This window comes from Aphidius gifuensis, linkage group LG1 (assembly GCF_014905175.1).
Source record: "Aphidius gifuensis isolate YNYX2018 linkage group LG1, ASM1490517v1, whole genome shotgun sequence".
Lineage (NCBI taxonomy): Eukaryota > Metazoa > Arthropoda > Insecta > Hymenoptera > Braconidae > Aphidius > Aphidius gifuensis.
The window spans coordinates 25,931,585-25,950,793 of NC_057788.1; the positions used below are offsets into that span (position 1 = coordinate 25,931,585).

General features: G+C 23.8%; 1 protein-coding gene across 2 annotated transcripts; it reads left to right on the forward strand.

Annotated features, from left to right (window-relative positions):
• The first annotated feature begins 3,932 nt into the window (after window positions 1-3,932).
• Window positions 3,933-17,667, forward strand: LOC122857717 (synaptic vesicle glycoprotein 2B-like). 2 transcript variants are annotated; one of them, XM_044160052.1, is made up of 13 exons: window positions 3,933-4,019; window positions 13,305-13,800; window positions 13,879-13,935; window positions 14,049-14,210; window positions 14,357-14,519; window positions 14,689-14,810; window positions 15,163-15,401; window positions 15,489-15,646; window positions 15,753-15,924; window positions 16,008-16,125; window positions 16,236-16,395; window positions 16,566-16,693; window positions 16,766-17,667. In XM_044160052.1, exons 2-13 carry the CDS (start codon window positions 13,752-13,754, stop codon window positions 16,846-16,848), a joined length of 1,611 nt encoding a protein of 536 aa, XP_044015987.1. In that variant the 5' UTR covers window positions 3,933-4,019; window positions 13,305-13,751; the 3' UTR covers window positions 16,849-17,667. The 2 variants fall into 2 exon arrangements, with proteins under 2 accessions (XP_044015987.1, XP_044015994.1); XM_044160059.1 differs by lacking the exon at window positions 3,933-4,019 and adding an exon at window positions 11,009-11,196 and having other exon boundaries at window positions 16,766-17,438.
• Window positions 17,668-19,209: the final 1,542 nt, after the last annotated feature.

The following is a 19,209-nucleotide window of genomic DNA, read 5'->3' on the forward strand; positions in this document are numbered from 1 at the left end:
TGATTTGAATATTAAATATTCGATAAGTGTTATAAAAAAATAAACTAAAAAAATAAAAACGACATAATTAAAAAAGAATATCACTAAAAAAAAAATAATAATTTACCAAAAAAATATTCAAAAAAATGTTAAACGATAAAAAAAAAACATAAAAAATTTAGAAAAAATATCAAAAAATGTAATATCAAAGAAATATAATTTAATTTCAGTCAATAAAAAAAAAAAAAAAATCTCATTAATAATCTTAATTGATTAGAAAGTATTATTCGAATATTTATAAATCGATATATCTAAATATTTAATATGTACTGATGAAATTACTGATAAAATAAATGAAGTAAAACAATAATTATATTCGATTGATGGAAAATAAATATTTATGAAATGTAAATGCTGTCATTTACTGTAATAATATGAATTCCTAACTGATCTACATATGAATTTGGATAATATTTTTCAACAGTAATTAAGAGTGTATTAAATTAACAATCATTTATTAAATCCTATTACAATTTTCTTATTCTAGAAGCAGCAGCTGATGCAGATAAATTTTATAAATCCATTAAAAATTGACAATTACATATTTTCCTCTGTTCTTTTTTATTTATTATTATTTTCTTTTTAAATAATAATAAAGAGTTCTGCAATTAATCATTTAAAATATATACATATTTATTTTCACTCTGAGTAATAAATTTCAGTAAGTAATTAGATTCTTGTGTACACCATTTGAACACATGTAAGCTATAAACTTATGAAAGGAAATTGGAGAAATCCCATATATTTATCACAGCCATATTCATCACTTTTCCAAGGTAAACAATACATATAGTTATTTTCAACATTGTTTAAACTCAGTTGTATTTAAATTATTCATATGTACAGTGCAAGTATCAAGGATGTATGCTAAAGGAAAAGTTAACGATTGTATTTACCTACAAAAGTCAAAATATTTTACTCTGGGCATTTAACTGCCAACGCCATCAGTTGAATTTTATTGTTGGAGTGTGGTTTTTGCATGTATGTTGATTGGTTTGTGTATATCTATATATTATATAGAAGCAAAAGTTTTAGCAATTTGATTCAAAGCCAGTTGAACTAGTTTTCAAAAGGAAATTGTATGTGAGAAAATGACTTTGAATAATACGACTGTTGGTGAGAACGAGCTATCAGAATTAATGTGAAAAAGCCAGATGATATCAGTGAAGGATATACATCATGTATATCTATCTATACCAATTGCAGAGAGTATATATATCTGATTAAATAAAACTGGATATAAGAAAGACAGAGAAAGATAAGTGAGAGGATGAAATTGTAAGAGTTTAAATCAAATTAATTCTAGTTTTAGATGTGTGTCGATTGTATGATTCGTTGAAGGTTGTTTGACAAGTGATCGTGATTCGTTTTTGAAAAGTTAGAAATGACACTGAAGATTAAATAGAGAGATGAGAAAGGTATGTATATATTCAAGGGGTGAGACGAATGAAATGTATAGACTTGAGCTTAACGATCAAGATGGTAAACGTTGACTCAAGAAAGCCACCACCTGCTGCTGAATTTGCTGATGCTAGTGATGCTGACATCATTAGCATATAACCTACCCTCTCACCATACTTGAATTTATAATTTTATTTAATAAAAAAAAGTAATGAGAATTTTTTTTTTCTTTTTTTAACATTGAAACGTTAAATTAAATTACCGAGAAAATTATTTTTAATTAATTGATATTTAGAGTAAATTTTTTTATATTTTATTTTCAATATAATGATGATTTTTTTTTATTAATTTTTTTAATTAAAAGTTATATAAAAAAAACAAAAAACAAATTGAAATTTTATTTAAAAAAAAACTGATTGGATTTTTTTTTTCTTATTACAAAGTTTTTCAAATATATGGTGAATAAATTTTTTTATTTTATTTTTTGATTGAATTGAATGGAAATCATCAATACAATTAACATATGAAAATAAATATGAAAATTAATTTTCATGTAGAAGAATTTAATTTATCAATATTGTAAAATAAAAATCAGTGGATTATTTGATTTTGTCAAGAATAGAAAAGCTAACTACTTGAACATCCCTAAAGGTAAAACTTTTTCATCAAATTAAAAATCAATATTAATTCTGTTTTCATCAAGCCACGATTAAACTAAACAATTTACCATCAAATTGACTCTAAATTTTATCAGCATTTATTATGAAAATGAAATAAATTATTAAAAATTTTTTAGTGGACATTCAAAACTCTTTAACACGATATGCTTTAAAAAATCTACCACATTATTCCAATTGTAGCCTCGGGCAAGGCCGAAGGAAAGGGATGATAACAAGGAAAAAAAAAAAAATATAGCCAAAACAAGAGGTAGCTAGGATTTATGATACCAGTGAGGGTAGTTACCACTTGCCACTGACACATGTATGATTCTACAGTGTATATGCACATGTATAGTATAAATGTATGTCAACAAGCTGAAAGAGCCAATGTGTTACCATGAAACCAACCGTATGAATTCTGGAATCTGTGTTTCCAATTTCTATTTCATTGTTATATTTTTTTTATTTAAATTTTTTTTATTTTTGCACCACTATTTTTTCCCTATACTACTCTGTATACTGTTGTTGTTTATTTTTTTATTTTCAACCTATATTCTTTTCTATTTGCCTATATATTTATTTCAGTGGTTGTTGGATGTTTATTTTTTTTATTTTTACATTTATTATTTCAGTGGAAAATTGCTGGTTTCTATTTCCCACCAGAATGAAAAATGAAATTGGATAGAGGCTACACAAGAAAATGTATTCAACTATAGGTATGTTTATTTATATATATGGACAGTAGCCATATATTCATTGCCCATGGGGTAAATAGAATAAGGGTAAAATTGAATTTAAGAAAAGCACTTGTATCGCTAAGATTTCGTTTCTTTTTTTTTGTTTTCTATTATAAATCTTATCTACAAACGTCTAGGCTTTATACTATTTTCTTGAAACAATTGTTCTATAGCAAAGATTATATGAAAATAAAGATCGTGCAAAATAAAATAGACATAGTGAAAAAATAAATGTCTGGGTTTTGTTTTAATGGGTTTCTTAAGTTGACCCTCAACATGATATTAACCCTCACAAATGTCATAACTTTTTTTCTATTTTTTTAATTTTTTTTCTCTGTGTGAATTATGAGGTTATTACTAGCAAAACGTGACACAGATAAAATACTAAATCTTTATTAAGTTATTTCAAGTGTTGGAAAAAAAAATAAACAATTAACGTTGAAATATGTATATGTTAAAAAATTTCAAAAAACCCTTTTCATTGTTTTTTTTTTTTATTTTTAAAAAGAAAAATTAATTGGCTATGAAAAAATGTTATCAGAATTCGTTAGAAATCAATATTAATCAAAACGCAAAAATAAATAAAGAGCAGGAATTTTTTCGGAGTCAATTAATTTTTTTATCTTCAAATTACGTTGACCGGTTTTCAAAAAACTCAAACTAACGCGTGTGTCTACGGATGTAGTTGTTGAGGTATCAACTCAACTTTACTCATGCTTGCATGTATATATAGAAACCCTCGACAATAACCTGTCTCGGTTGAAAATAAAATATAGTGGGGATTACGTTAACATCAGTGTCATAAGATGGCTACCATCACACGTTATTGTTTATAATAAAAAATCATAACTTAAGTCAATCCATCATCACAAAAAAAATTAATTATTATTTATTATTTTCTATATTTTAAAATTATATTTATTTACTAAACATAATTGTCATTCATTGATAAAAGTGATTCAAGTTACCACGTGGTCATAAATTATATAATAAAGTTCAAAAGTGTCTGTTAAATTATATCATAACAATTAAATGTTGTTTTTTTTTTTTTTAATTTAAAAACTTTGAAAATTTATTACGTGCTTGTATTTAAACATTTGTATATACTAGTTGTGTATCTTGCAAATGATTTTCACATTTACTAAATTGAGCAAGTACATTCTACAGTGACAGGGTTATACAGGTACAGTATTATACAGTAATAATAATAATAATAATTTATATATAATTTATGAAACGTACAAGCACGTGTATCAACAAAATAGATAAACAGACATCTTCTAGTTCTACTGTTGCTGCTGTTGCTTTTATACTCAACTAAAATAAAAATACTGTTATACCGTTCACCCTGTGTAGCTGTATATATCTATATATTTCTAATTCCAAACAACCTCACTCCACTACTACTGTATCTGCTCTGTTCTATACTAAATACATACACTGTCTTTTTAACCTTTTTATTTATCTATTTTCTTATTTTACTTATACTACTCTTTAATCCTGTACTTGCATCCCCTAAAACTCAACAATTTATATTCAATGTACGAACGTCGTTGGTGCTTCTCATCGAGTGTATGAAACAACAATTTTTTTTTTTTTTTTTTTTAACCGAAACAACCCTTGCATATTATTATATATACTAAAATTTGTTTTTATCTTTCTCTATTTTACTCTACGTATTTCTTTACTCGAGGCTTTATTTTTATATCTATATGCATCTACTCTGTTTACCCAAAAATTCAAAATGCATATATCCAAGATACTTAAACCCTCTTTATATGAACGTTCTACATATTATGCCAAGTATATATAAAATTAATAACAAACGTAAATATTTAAATATTTCTATGTATAATATAAAATGTCTTTAACAAAAAAATCATATTTTAATTATTTTATTTTATTTTTTTCTTTATTTTATCATTGTTTCAATTTACTTTATTTATTTATTGTTCTATTTAATTTTATATTGTTTGTATTCGAGCTTTTTTTTTTTCTTTTTAACACACTTTATATACAAGTAAATTTTCCAAACTTTTGTAAAAAATTTTGTTGTTCGCGTTGAATATACTTTAACGTTCTTGTTATGTTGGTTCAATTTTTTTTTTTTTTTTTGGAGCGTGTCGTTTTGACGAGGGTCTGAATGCTAGTTTATACTGGCACTGTAGAAGGCACAAGAGGAAAGTAGACTATTTCTAAAAGCGCTTATATATATTTACAAGAGGGGATGAGGCCCCAAAGGCAAGCCAACTTGATTGGCACGGATGGTACATTTTAGTTTTGGACCAACGTCATCCCCTATATATACTTTTCTTTTTCTTTTACATATTTTTTTTATGCGTTATCTTACTTTGTCCTCTTTTTTTTTCAACCCTCTTAATACACAATTTTGCCTTTATGGTTTGCACATCTACCCCACTTATGGTGTATCCCTATTTTGAATATCGACGTCTAATGGAAATGCTTTTGTATTCTGTTTATTCAAATTAGCCATCAAGGAAAAAACACACAACGACAATCTATCTTGCTCTATGTACATACCTCTTCTGTTTTTTCTTTATTTATTTATTTTTTTAAATTTTTTTATGATGAAAATATTAAGCTATAGTTTTTGTATAAAAAAAAAAAAAAAACGACCCCTGACACGCATCGATATTTTTATATTTTTTTTTTCATCGTAAAAAATTTTTATATTTGAATAAAAAATTAAATTAGGCAAGTTGAAATGATATATTTTGACGATATATTAATAATTTTAAATTTACTGAGGGTAAATCAACGAAAAAAAATGGATAGGTGTATATTATATACACACAACTTTTACATCGTTGTACATCGATTACATCTGTGTCCTTAAATATATATTTTTTCAGTTTTCTTTATTTTTTTTTATTGTATCCCCGACGGCTCTTTTTTATTTCTTCCTATTAATGTTCCCTCATAAAATCACAAAAAGAAAATGAAATGATAAAAAATTATCTCTAAACGTGAATTACGAAGCATTTTATTCTCGTTTCTGTCAGTTTTATTTTTTTTTATTATTTTTTATTTTTTTTTTTTACTTGTCGTATATCTTGTGCTTCAAAAGTATTTTTTATTCTTTAAAGTTTTTTAAATTTTATTATTTATAAATTAATTTTAAATGTGAGTGGAAAAATTTATATTATATTTTTTTTATTTATTCTATCTTTGTGTGTGTGTGTTTTTTTTTTTTTTTTTTGTAAAAGAAAAAAAAAACGTAAGAATGACTGATAATGAAAGTGACTCTTATCGATCATTTGATTTAAATTGATCTCATTGGATATTTGTTTGTAAATGTGCGAAAACGACGTGGGGTGAAAGAATGATATACTTGGGGAATTGAAGAGGCGGATTTAGAGGGTTAAAGAAAATTTTTAGAGCTGGTGATGGATTACTATATACAGTTTGCAATAGCCAACTATTCAACTCTGTTGACAGATCATCTTTTTTCTCTTTTAAAATCCAAGAATAAAAAAAATAGTTTATTTATAGGAGGAATATTTACTGAAATCAGAAGTTTAAGTCAATACCATACTCATTTATTTTACGAAAATTTACATGAGTACTTTTCTAAATCAATAACATGAGTATCGAATTTAATTATTAATTCTATATAGCTATGCGTATACAAATATAATTTATTTTCGTGTGAAATGGAACAAGTTTTATGAGAGAAAAATAAAAAAATACATTTTACATGAGTGCAATTTGTCTCAAGTAACTGTAAAATATTTGTGGAATGACTTTAAAAAAAAAATAAAAATAAAAATCTACGTCAGTTTTACGAACCAAGGGTTCTTCGTTTAATTTTCTAGTTCATTAGTAAATTTGCTGACTCAACAACGACCAAACAACCAAGCAATTTTGTCACTGATAAAATATTATAAGGTTTTATATATCTATAAATTTAATTTTTTAAAAATACAATGCATTTATTAAAATATATTAAAGACATTAAATAATAAATTCAATTATATATAATCAAAAAATAAAATAAAATAAAAAATTATTAAAATTTCAAATAAGCTTAATTTTTGTTTAACTTTTGTTACTTCAATAGTTGAAAATAGCTTATTTTTTCTCAAGGGTGATAAAGTCTATTTACACTAAGTCTTAATTTTTCCTTCTTTATTTAGCTAAATTTTTATATTCTTCAAGAAAACGTGAAATAATTTCAAGTACTTGTCGGTCAGTTAAAAAGCTCATTTATATATTTTTTATTATTTAATTTATTTTTAAAATAAAAGAAAGATAATTCCTTGTCATACATTCATGAAAAAAAATCAATAATAACATAACAAAACCAAAAAAATTGTATTGTGTTTATTGATTTTTATTCAGGTTTAGCTTTAATGTTTTATTTTTTATTTATATTTTTTTTTCCTCAGTATAGCGCAGGATAATCTATAGAAGTATTGAATGGGGACACAAGGTATAATGGAATCGACACTCCGATCACGCTCACAAAATAAAAACAAAAGCGTCTATCTATCGGTAGTTCTCAGCTTTCGTTACGATTTTTATACTTTTTTTTTTTTTTACATTTTATTTTCGTATTATCTTCTCGTTAAACTCACTGACTGATAAGAGTTTTTTTGAGGATAGATGATTGTAGTTGAAAAGTGCAGAATATCTATTTAATATATATATTTAATTTATTTTTTTATTAAATACACTTGGCTTTGAACGATGAAAATAGAACTTGTATAAAGCTAAAGAATTTCATCTGTTGGGGAATTGTAAAGGATACGTGTATACAGAAAAAGTTGTCGCACATTTCACCTGTATAGACAGACATTTTTTTGTATACACACTACATAGAGCTGACACTTTCTGATGGACTTTACATCAACGTGTCTATATTGTGTGAGCTTTTGATATTAACGTGGTTACACAAATGATAAAAAAATTTTGTCGCACAAAGTGCATATGGCTATTGAGCTTCCTAATGTTAATCGAAACATCACACTCAAAAATATATATACTCTACTCAAAATCACAATTGATATTTTTTTTATTATATTTTTTTCTTCATTGATTTTATAATCGAATAAAGTTTATATATCAAATTTTGTATTTTATTATTTTTTCAATATAAAATCAATCATGTGATTTTGGTTGAAGTACTTTTTTTATTAACAAAACTTGTGCTGCATTATTTTCATAAATAAATATTAATTTGTTTTTTTTTTTTTTTTTTTTAAGAATAAATAGTTGTATAAAAAAATTTAAAAATAGTACACTTTGTGCTGAACGTAGTTATATTTATGTGTATTTAAAAGAAGGATTTTTCTGTCCAGATTTTGTTATCGGAAAAGTACTAATCCTAGACAAATCGTGCCATTCAGTATGGGTCTCTACGTATACACATTCTGGTTTTATTTTTTTATTCATGGCCGCTTTGGCGGAAAAAACCGTAAAAATAAAAAAAAGTTACAGATATATATATTAAACTTTTCACCACAATTTCTTTTTCAACATCTCTTATAGGCCAATCCTCAATGGTCTCGTCTTTACTCAACAATTATCGTATTCTAACTCACTTTATCTCAAGTCTGAAAAACTTGAAAGCCAAAGCTCCACTAAATCTACTTTTTTTTTTTTTTATATTACTTCAAATGTTGGTCCGACAGAATTTTAACATTTGGATACGATTTTAACACCCACAAGACAAATGTTTGTTTTTTTTTTTTTTTTTTCAAATAAAAATAATGTACAATAATAAAATAAATAAATTTTAAACTTTAAATATAAAATTATATTATTTAATTTTCTTAAAATTATTATTTAAATATTTTTTAGTTTAAAAAGTACTTTATCTTGAATTATCACAATTTTATTTCACTTTATTGAGCTTGAAACGTATAGATTTTATACTATCAAAATTTGCAAAAAGAAAAAATAAAAAAACTGACCGATAACGGGTAATACATATAGTTTGCTATAGAATGAATAAAGTACTCTACTATATACAAAACTTTATATATATAAAATGTGTACAGAGAAAAGAAGCTTGCACCTTTACTGTGTTTGAAATCGTTGCTGAATTATGCATGGCTTTTTTCTGATCGTAACTGAGCGATATATACTTCGGGGTCTCACGTCAAAAAAACGATAAAAAATAAAATAAGAAATTTCAAAAATAAAAGGATAGAGAAAAAGAAAAATAAAGGCGCCTTGCAAAGAAAAACCGTACACAAATGAAAGCAAAAAATTGCATTTTATATATTTTTGTATTGGGATTTTGTATATTCTATCCACGTAGTTTTTTTTACTCTTTATTTATTTATTTATTCATTTATTTATAAACGCATCATTACCAAAAAGATTTCATGCGTAATTATATAAACACACACACATAAAACATGATAGCCAATGTTGTGTAAAATATATATTTATATATTATTTCATTATATTTAAAAACAAAAAAAAATATATATAAAAAACTCGTATTTATTTCGTGATTGATCATTGTAATTGTATATTTATATTGAATTTTTTTTTTCCCGTTTCAATTAAATTAATATTACAAAATAAATGTTTACAGAAAATCCTGAAAGTTGTAAACACATTATGAATTAATAAATAACAGATTTAAATATATTATTTTGCAATATATTAATTGAAGAAATTTATGAAAATGCACGTGAATGCTTTTATTTTATTGAATTTAATTCGTGTATATTTTCAATGTTTACATTGTCATTACACTATTTTCAAATTTATTTTTTTTGTATGAAAAACGTTAAGCCCAAATATGTTTCATTGAATATTTTATTTAAATTAAAATATAGAAATTTTATCAAACACGTCGAAACCATTCTTAAAATTTATATACACATGTGAACAATGTCAATTTTCTTTTTTTCCATTTCATTTTATTACTACTCATATTTTTTATATTTTTTTCTGTTTATTTTTATATTATTTCTCGCTTTTACTTTGTTTATTTATTTCCTACTTTTTTTATGATTCAACGTGCTTTTAGAAGGATTTTATATTTGCAAAAAAAGTTCAACATATATATGTTTTAAAATATTTTATGCAACATATAAACTTATTTTTTTAAATACTCAAAAGTACGTAATATTTTTACTACAGAAAATGAAAAAATTTGATCCTTATTTAAATATTAATTCAATGCTGAATTTTTATTTTTTTTATATATATGCATCAGGGGAGATTTTACAATAATAACATACTATTATTTAAATTTTATAAATAAAAATAACATATTTAGATTTTCATCCACAGGGAAAAATGAAATTTTAAATAAATGAAGAAAAAAAATTTAGATAAAACTATGACAAATTATTGGGTTTAAAATTAAATTGGTATTTTAATGAATGATTTTTTATTATCATCATCAATCACTCGCGTTATCAGACAACACTTTTCTCCAAAACATTGTACAAAAAAAAAAAGAAGCCATGCATTATGTAAAATTTAAATTCATACCAAGTGCTGAATGTATCAAATAATGAAAAAACTTGATTACAAAAATTCCATAAAAAAACAGAACAAAAAAAAATGCAATATAAAAATATTTCGTAAAAAAAAAAATACTAGAAATGAAAAAATATAAAAATAATAATCACAATAACTTGATAAACATCCAAACATTTGTCCTTTCAGCTTAACAAGGTATATTGTATAACAAAAAAATTTCATCTGAAGTAAGTTATAGCTCACCCCTCTTTTACCTTTATGAAAAAACGTGACTTCAAGAAGCTTTTGAGTGTAAAATATTTCAGATAAAAAACTTGTGTGTGAGTAACAAAAAAAAAATAAATAAATAAATAGAGAAAATACATATAACTTGAATAATAAAAAAATATATTAATAATGAAAGTGCAAAAATAAAAACAAAGAAATAATATTTGAAAAAAGAAAAAAGGTCATTCGATCGGTGGTAAATTTCCAGAATAATATATTAATAATTAAAAGAAAGTATAATTAAATTTATTTATTTAGAATGACCTTATAATAATTGCTTATTCATCAACGAATTAATTGAATGGATATATATTTATGAACATAGGAGTGGTAAAACCAACACATCAACAACAAAAAAAAAATTGATACTTGAATAAATAAAACGTTTTCCTGTTCATGATAAGTAGAGCTAATTTACTCGTAAAGAATCGTTTTAGTTACGAGTTGCTTATTGTCTGAATACGTATAGATTACTACTTGACAATTGTATTTTTTTGTTTCCTAAATATTTTCTTTCCATTAACTCGTGGTTGTTTGTTTTTAAAAAAATTAACTGTGTGTTAAACATTGCATTAAATAATGTTGTTCATTGAATATCTTTGATGATTGAATATACACCGAAGGTAACTTGAAATCCAGTACTCACAAAGTTTAACGATCATCAGTTTCATGATTTGAAACTCCAAACGTAATTACTTAACTAACGAACACCACATGATAGACTATCGTTTAATTAGTTTCTACCTTCCAATCGAGATCGTTGCTGATTAATTTTCCATCATTTCAAGTCATCCGTAACTTGGTTTTCATAAAAGAGCCATATATAAATTCATAAAAACTATTTTAACCGAAAAGACATTCTAAATTATTATTATAAAATAAAGATTTTTTTTAAATAACAAAAAAAAATAATAAATATAAAATTGTTTAAATAATATAAATTTAATTTCAAAATTACTCAAAGTTCATCCTCAAACTTTAATAAATTTAATGATATACTTGAGAAGTAAATTTTGCGAACTTTCTAAAGAACTTGTGGGTTATTTTTATCCTACGTGTGACAACGCCAAACTTTTTATAAGCTCAAAAATTTTTCTTTTATTTTTCTAAAAGTTTATCAAATATGAAGAATATTACCTGAGTTTTTTTTTTTCCAAAAAATATCAAGTTATTAAATTGTATAATTTTTATTTTGAGATAAATTAATTTTCTTTCTTTGACTTTTATTTTATTTTATTTTTTTATTAAAAAAAATAAATAAAAAAAGAATTTTTATCAAGAAATAAAAAATTAAATGATGAAATTATATTTTGATGATGAGAATTGTATCAAAGTTAACCATGATACCAAAAATTAAAAAAAAAATAATAATAATAATTACATCACGCTTGAAAATAAAACAAGATAATTGTTGTTCCGAAAACTTGAGTTTGAAAACTTTAGCAGCATGTATAGTTTGACAATGTGCCACGTTTGCTTAAAAGCACGATGAACCACGGTTAAGCTAGACAAGCACAAGTTGTGTATATATATATAGTGTTGGTTCAACCCAACCAAAGTTGCTTGTGGCTGCCTCATTTGTATTTAAACAAACCAAACCATCTCAACAATTAAAAAATGGTTTAAAAACGAATAAAAAAAGTTATTTTGTTTATTTTTTTGTTAATCATAAAAGTCAAGATAAAATAAATAAAAAAAATAAAAAAAATGTCATTCGATATTTTATTGCTTTGGTTTTAAAAATTTTTTATTTCATCATCTACTTTGCAATCTACTTAAGATATGATTTATACTTTTAAAACTAAATGCATATACTGTCAAAGCAACTCACTGAGTGTAAGGTGCGATGAAATTGAAGATGAGAAATTTTGAGTTGATAGTAAGGGCTCTTTCAAAGTGACACACTGATGCAACACGATACAAAGATTCTATGTTCATGGTGCAGTTGCTATATTACCTTGGTTAAAATCAAAGTCTTCCAGTACTATATATATAGATATAAAAACTATAAAGTTATAAATCCACCTTGAGAAAAGTGAAGCAGTAGAAAGTGGTTTTCACTACATTCTAGTTTCTACCAGCAACAGTTCTCTGCTTTTAACTTTATATCTATATAGATCAAACGCTCATTTTTTTTTTTTTAACAAAATTTTCAATATTACAGTCTTTTATTATTTTTTCTTTTATTTATCTATTTTATTTATTTAATTTTCTTTCGTCCACCGAACCCAGATATAAATTTCCAAAAATAAATGAATAAATAACTATATGTTTATTTATTTATTTTTTGTAAAAATAATCTAATAAATATGTAGGAAATTGAATGAAAATGTGTAAGGAAGTAATTTAAAATCATGAAATTTTATAGTTTTATGATAAAAATTAAAATATTGAAAAATCAATTTAAAATAAATTTCCCTAACGTTTATATATTGATTGTTGAATGGAATGTTTGATAATCTCCGATCGGAACTCACAAGATCTCAAGAATTTTCAATATTCAAATAATATATATGTATAAACGTGCAATATATTATTTCACGACAATAGCTCAGTCAACAATAATATCGTTGAATCAATGCCAAATTAACATTTTCCTTTAATTATTATTTATAAAACCATATATAAATAAATAATAATAAAATTAAATATTTTATTATTAATGTTTGTTTTTTTAAATAAATAATAATTAATATTTTTGTATTTAAATGTTTTTTTTTTTGCTTTACAGAAATACACTTGCTGCAATTGATGTCAATTCCATTGATGCTGGTCAATGGGTCAATACTACCAAGAAATAGAATGAGATACAAATTTTTTGACCTTTTATTTTATTGACTTGTATTGATACAAATTCATTTTATTAATAAACTTGAATACTGTATTTAGTTTTACACATCTGAGCAAAATGTCATTATAGCAAAATATAAATTTTATGTTTATATGCGTAACACAGACAGTCACTAGCAGTCTTTATTAGTCAGTTGTCAGTGATACGTTTGCGTATTGTGTTGAGATTAGTGTCATTATGCAGTTAAATATATATAAAAATAAAATTTATTATTTTTAATGTCATCAAATATATTGTTTATACAAAAAATTAAAAACAATAAAGACAAATAAATAATTTATAATTGTCTTTATATATTATCAAAAACAAAAAAAAAAAAAAATCAAAATGAATAAAAACGTTGTTCTCAAGAGTGTTCGAGTAATTGACATTGAAAGTAAATATATTTAAATAATATTTTTCAATTTTCAAATAGAATATTATGTTATATTAACTGTTGAATTTTTTTTTTTAGATTATGAACCAAAAACAGAAACACCAGCTGACTATGAAACAGCAATAGCAGCAACTGGTATGAACTTGTATTTTTTTTATTGTTAATTTTCTAACTTGTTGTGTGTATTTATATATATTTTAAAAATAAAATATCAAGTGTAATTATTTTTATTGCTCATATAAATATAGGATTTGGATTATTTAACATCTTGGTAGTATTGGCTGCAATGCCAATTGCGTGGGCAGGTGCTTTCAATATGTCAACATCGGCCTTTATCTTGGCTTCAAGTGAATGCGATTTAGAATTAACATTTTTACGCAAGGGTATTCTCAACAGTATGGTATACTTTGGTAATTAAATAATCAATATTAAAAACTAAAAAAAAAAACTAAATCATATTCTATCAAAAAAAAAATCAAATAAAACTTGTCTATTCAAGTATTTTAATTTGATTTAGAAAATTAAAATATAATTATTATTTTTATTCGATATTCAGGAATGATAATGAGTCCATTTTTCTGGAGTTTTATAATGGAACGAATGAATCGTAAAGCTATTTTAATGATAGGACTTTTAATGGATGCAATGTGCAATATTCTTTGCAGTATTATTGACTCTTATTATATTTTTTTACTATTCAAATTTATATCTGGAACAATGTAAGTCTTTATAATATACATATTCATATTATGACTTGAGAAAAAAAAGTATCAATTATAATTAATTTTTACTATCATTTCCATATGTCAAATTCATTACACAATGTGTCATACATTATCACACAAGTATTAATAATTTATGAGTAAACAAAGCTTTGATAATTTACAGTGTTAGTGGGCCATACACCTTACTTGTTCCATATATCAATGAATTTCATTCGGTTAATTATCGTGCAAAATTTACAACATGCTCTGGACTTGTTTTTGGTATTGGATTTATTATTCCAGCTGGTAAGATTTATTTTATAATTAAATATTTATATATTAATATATTTTTTATTCACGTATTATTATAATTGATTCAATATTTATCAAATAGACTTGTATATGAAAAATTTTTAACCTTGAATTAAACGTACGAGTTGAATTAAATTTAAATATCAAGAAGAAAAACTGGTTCGCCTTTTACAAACAATCACCAGTTTGTACAGCACAAAAATTATAAATTAAATTTTATTTGCATTTACTTAGTTATTTACTTGATCATCATAATCATTGTGAAGGTTAATTATTCAATCAACAACTTTATTATGTGATTCAAGTGATAAATATAATGACAAAGGTGACTGTTTTATTTTTACAGCTTTAGCTGTTATTGTAACACCTCAAAATTGGACAATTGAAATATTTAATTATGTCTTTTTATCATGGAGAATATATCTTATGATATGTACACTACCATCAATCATTGGGATTTTAACAATGAGTTTACTTCCTGAAAGTCCAAAACGTCTTATTGAAGATGGAAATACATCAAGTGCTCATGATTTATTAAAACGAATTTATCAAATAAATAATTGGGAATCAAAACACATGTATCCAGTAAGGAAAATTAATTATTATTAAAGAAAAATAGCTGATTTTATTTAAAATAAAAATTTAACCAATTTATTTTTTACTTTAAATTAGATAAATAAATTAAAAGAGGATTATTTTGAAGACAAAAAAGCACCAAGTTTTATACCAGAAATATCACAATCATGGAATAATTTAAAATCACTATTTTCAAAACCACATCTAGGAATATTTTTATTAATTAATATTCTACATTTTGGAAGTATGCTCGCGTATGTAAAAAAAAAAAAGAAAAATAAAGTTCAATTAAAAATATATTATTCATATTTTTTTTTTATGATAGATCTATGTAAATTAAAATAATGAAAACTTTTACAGATTCAACACGATGAGATTATGGGTGCCCCAGATTTATCAGATAATAAGTAATTTTGATAGTTCAACATGGGAGTGGTCAAAAGGATGGCCAACCACATGTGACTATCTGGCAATGGCAATCATTCCCAATAAATCCAATTCAACGATTTATTCAAATCCCAATTGTGTTCAGGTACAATAAATTTTATATATAAATTATTATATATATATATATATTATTATAAACATTAATTATTAATTTTTTTTTTGTTACAGTGGAAAATAAATCCGTCAGTTTATGTTAACTCAACTTTAATTGCAAGCTCAGCAATTGGTTTTTCATTTTTATTTGCTTTATTTTATACAACGAGACAACGTAAACGTGGAGTAATGTGTAAATATATATTTTATTAAAAGTTAATTTTGCTTTATAAAAATAATAATAATATTTTATTAAATAATTATTTTGTTAATTTAAAAAAAAAAATGTATTATTTTTTATAGTTTTTTGCTTTGTCATTGGGATACTCTGTGGTTTTGGAACAAATTGGGGTGGCTATGTACCCTGGATGTTAACACAAGCTGCAATAGTTGTTGTTACAGGGAGAACAACAGCAAATATAATTATGTCTGTTAACAACAATATCATTCCACAAAACTTGAGGTAAATTATATCCCTTTTCAATAACAATTTATTTTACCTTACTAAACAATTTAAATTTAATTAAAGCATGTCGTTCGATTATTTTGAAATACTATTAAACCCTTTCAATACAAGTGTTAATTAATTTATCACCTTATTTAATCAAATTTAATTTTGTTATTTTTATACAGAACTACTGCAACAACTTTTGTTACAAATATTGGTAGTTTTGGAAGTATAATAGGAAATTTGGGTTTTTCATGGCTTTTGGATTTCAGTTGTTTGACTGGATTTTTATCAATAGCTATAATTTTATCAGGTAAATTAATATTGTTATTTTTAATAATTGAAATCATTCTAATTGCTTTTATTTTATTTTTTTGTTAAATAGTTTGTTTATTGCTATCAGTATTTATTCTTCAACCAGAAAAAAACAAGATAAAAAATAAAAAACAAAGTTCAACAGTACCGTGAGCTGGATTTTTTAGATGGAATAATTTTTAAAAAATGATTATGACAGTTGGTTGATGTCTGTTATTATCTATTTGGTTTGTTTGTCTTATAAATCAACAAAACAAACAGAGGGTGATGTTAATTTTTTTTATATTTTAAGCCTTTTTTAAACAAGTTATTAAAGACTTTATAAAGTGTTTTTCGCCACAAGTGTGTAAACAGAAGAAAAAAAAAAAAAACAAATTGAAATACAATTAAGACTGGTGGATTCATTCGACATATTTTTTTTCTATCGGAATTTAAAATTCAACTTGTGTTAAAGTGAATAGGGATTGAAAAACTTTTATGCTAATTAATTATAGTAATTTAAGTAGTAGGAAAAAAAGAGACTGTAGATTTTATGAACGATTGAAATTAGTATTTGTGTATATATAGTTGGTTATTTGAACTCTTGATAAATGTACAAAGTACCAGAGTATAAGATATATATATGTTGTTTTAGATATCAAATGCTTATCTTAATTAACAAACTTTGATATTGTAGTTTCTACAATCTTGATTGAATTGTAATTAATATTGAAATTTAATGAGTATTTTATTAATTTTTATGATGCTTGCCAAGTTTTTTTTTTTAAATACTGAATGAATAATTTTTAATTTTTAAACTTTTCATCAAGCCATCATCAAATTTCATTATTAATTAAAATTACTAAAATTTCGTTAATTAAAAAAATATGATAAACTCTAGATAAATAAAAAAAAACCTCTAGGAAAATTGATATAATTATAAATTAATTTATATTTCAAATGAAAAATAAATTTATACTCAATCAACAAAAAGCCAGTCAACAGAGCTATTTGTATTTGGTTTTTTTTTTTTGTTACGAGCCGATTCACATAGAGATGAATTAAATTAAAAATAAAAAGTCTGATGTAAAAAAAAAATCTTTCATAAAATAAAATAAATAATAAAATGGATAAAAAAAATTATTTCTTGAATAAACGCCAGGTTAACTAATAAATAAATAAAAAATAATAAATTCAAAAAGAAAAATACTGTATAAATTGAAATATAATAAATATTATAATATTATTATTAATAATAAATAAATATCAAATATTTATCGGCAGCGAAGGTGCACATAAGTAAATGCAAGGTACAACGGAATTAGATCTTTTTGAAAAATTAGCGCGCTTATTTATCGAACATGGCGATTGAAACATGCCATCTATCGGATATAATTCTTAAAGAATATTTTTTTCTCTATTTATTTGTCTGTCTCTTTTTTGTTTTCTGTCTCTGTTTGTGTCTATCTATCCCATTTTTTTTCTCCCTCTCTTTCAATATAGGCAAATATTTATCAATTTCACAGAAAAAAAAAATTGTTAATTGAGATAATGATAAATATATCAATTGCAACATTGATGACCATTTTCCGATATTATTTAATTATTTTTTTTTTTAAGAAAATCGAATAATTAATTACTAATATTGAGCAAATAAAAATGCCGCCAACGCCATAATATTTAGACAAATAAAATCGAATTATTTGTCATCGCCAAACGTAAATAAAATAAAAAAAAATTGCAATGAAATAAAAGCGTAACTTAATAAAATGAATTAATATTTTTTCAAAGCAATTTTAAACGCAAAAAAAATCTCCACAAAATGTACACGAAAAATAAAATTTAAAAAAACAGAAAAAAATGAAAAATAAATTTTGAGACGCAGTTTAGTTGGCGGCCATTTTTCACGACGCTTAGAAAACCAAAGCCAAATTTTATACCGCAAAAATATTGTGTCACCAAAAAATTGTTGATACAGTAATTAATTAAACAGCGTTAAAAATTTATTTTTGATGAATAAAATGATTGTTATGAATTTATGAATGAAAAATGAACAATACCATAATGTAACAGGAAACAGATATGCATACAACAGGCTCAACACAGGGACTTGACTTCATGACAAATATGTTACACTCAAATTGTAGCAGAGACATCTAAATTATCTAAATAAAATTATAACACAATAAAAAAATAGAAATTAGATATATAAAATTAGTTTAATGGCATTCCAAATGATAATAAATGAATAAAAAATAAATTTCCAAAATTAATTATTGGCATGACGCCGTATGGCGGCCATTTTGATTGACAAAAAATAATCCACAAAAATACTAATTTAATAACTTTTCAATCAATAAATATTAAATATAATATATTATAAAGAGTTGGAAATTTATTTTTTAATTAATAAAATAATAAAAAATGATATATGACAGAAAAAAATGTACCAGAAAAAACAGATATAAAGGAGCCCAAAAAAAAAGCCGGTTAAACACAAGCGTCCACACTAGAATCACACATACAACTACGCAG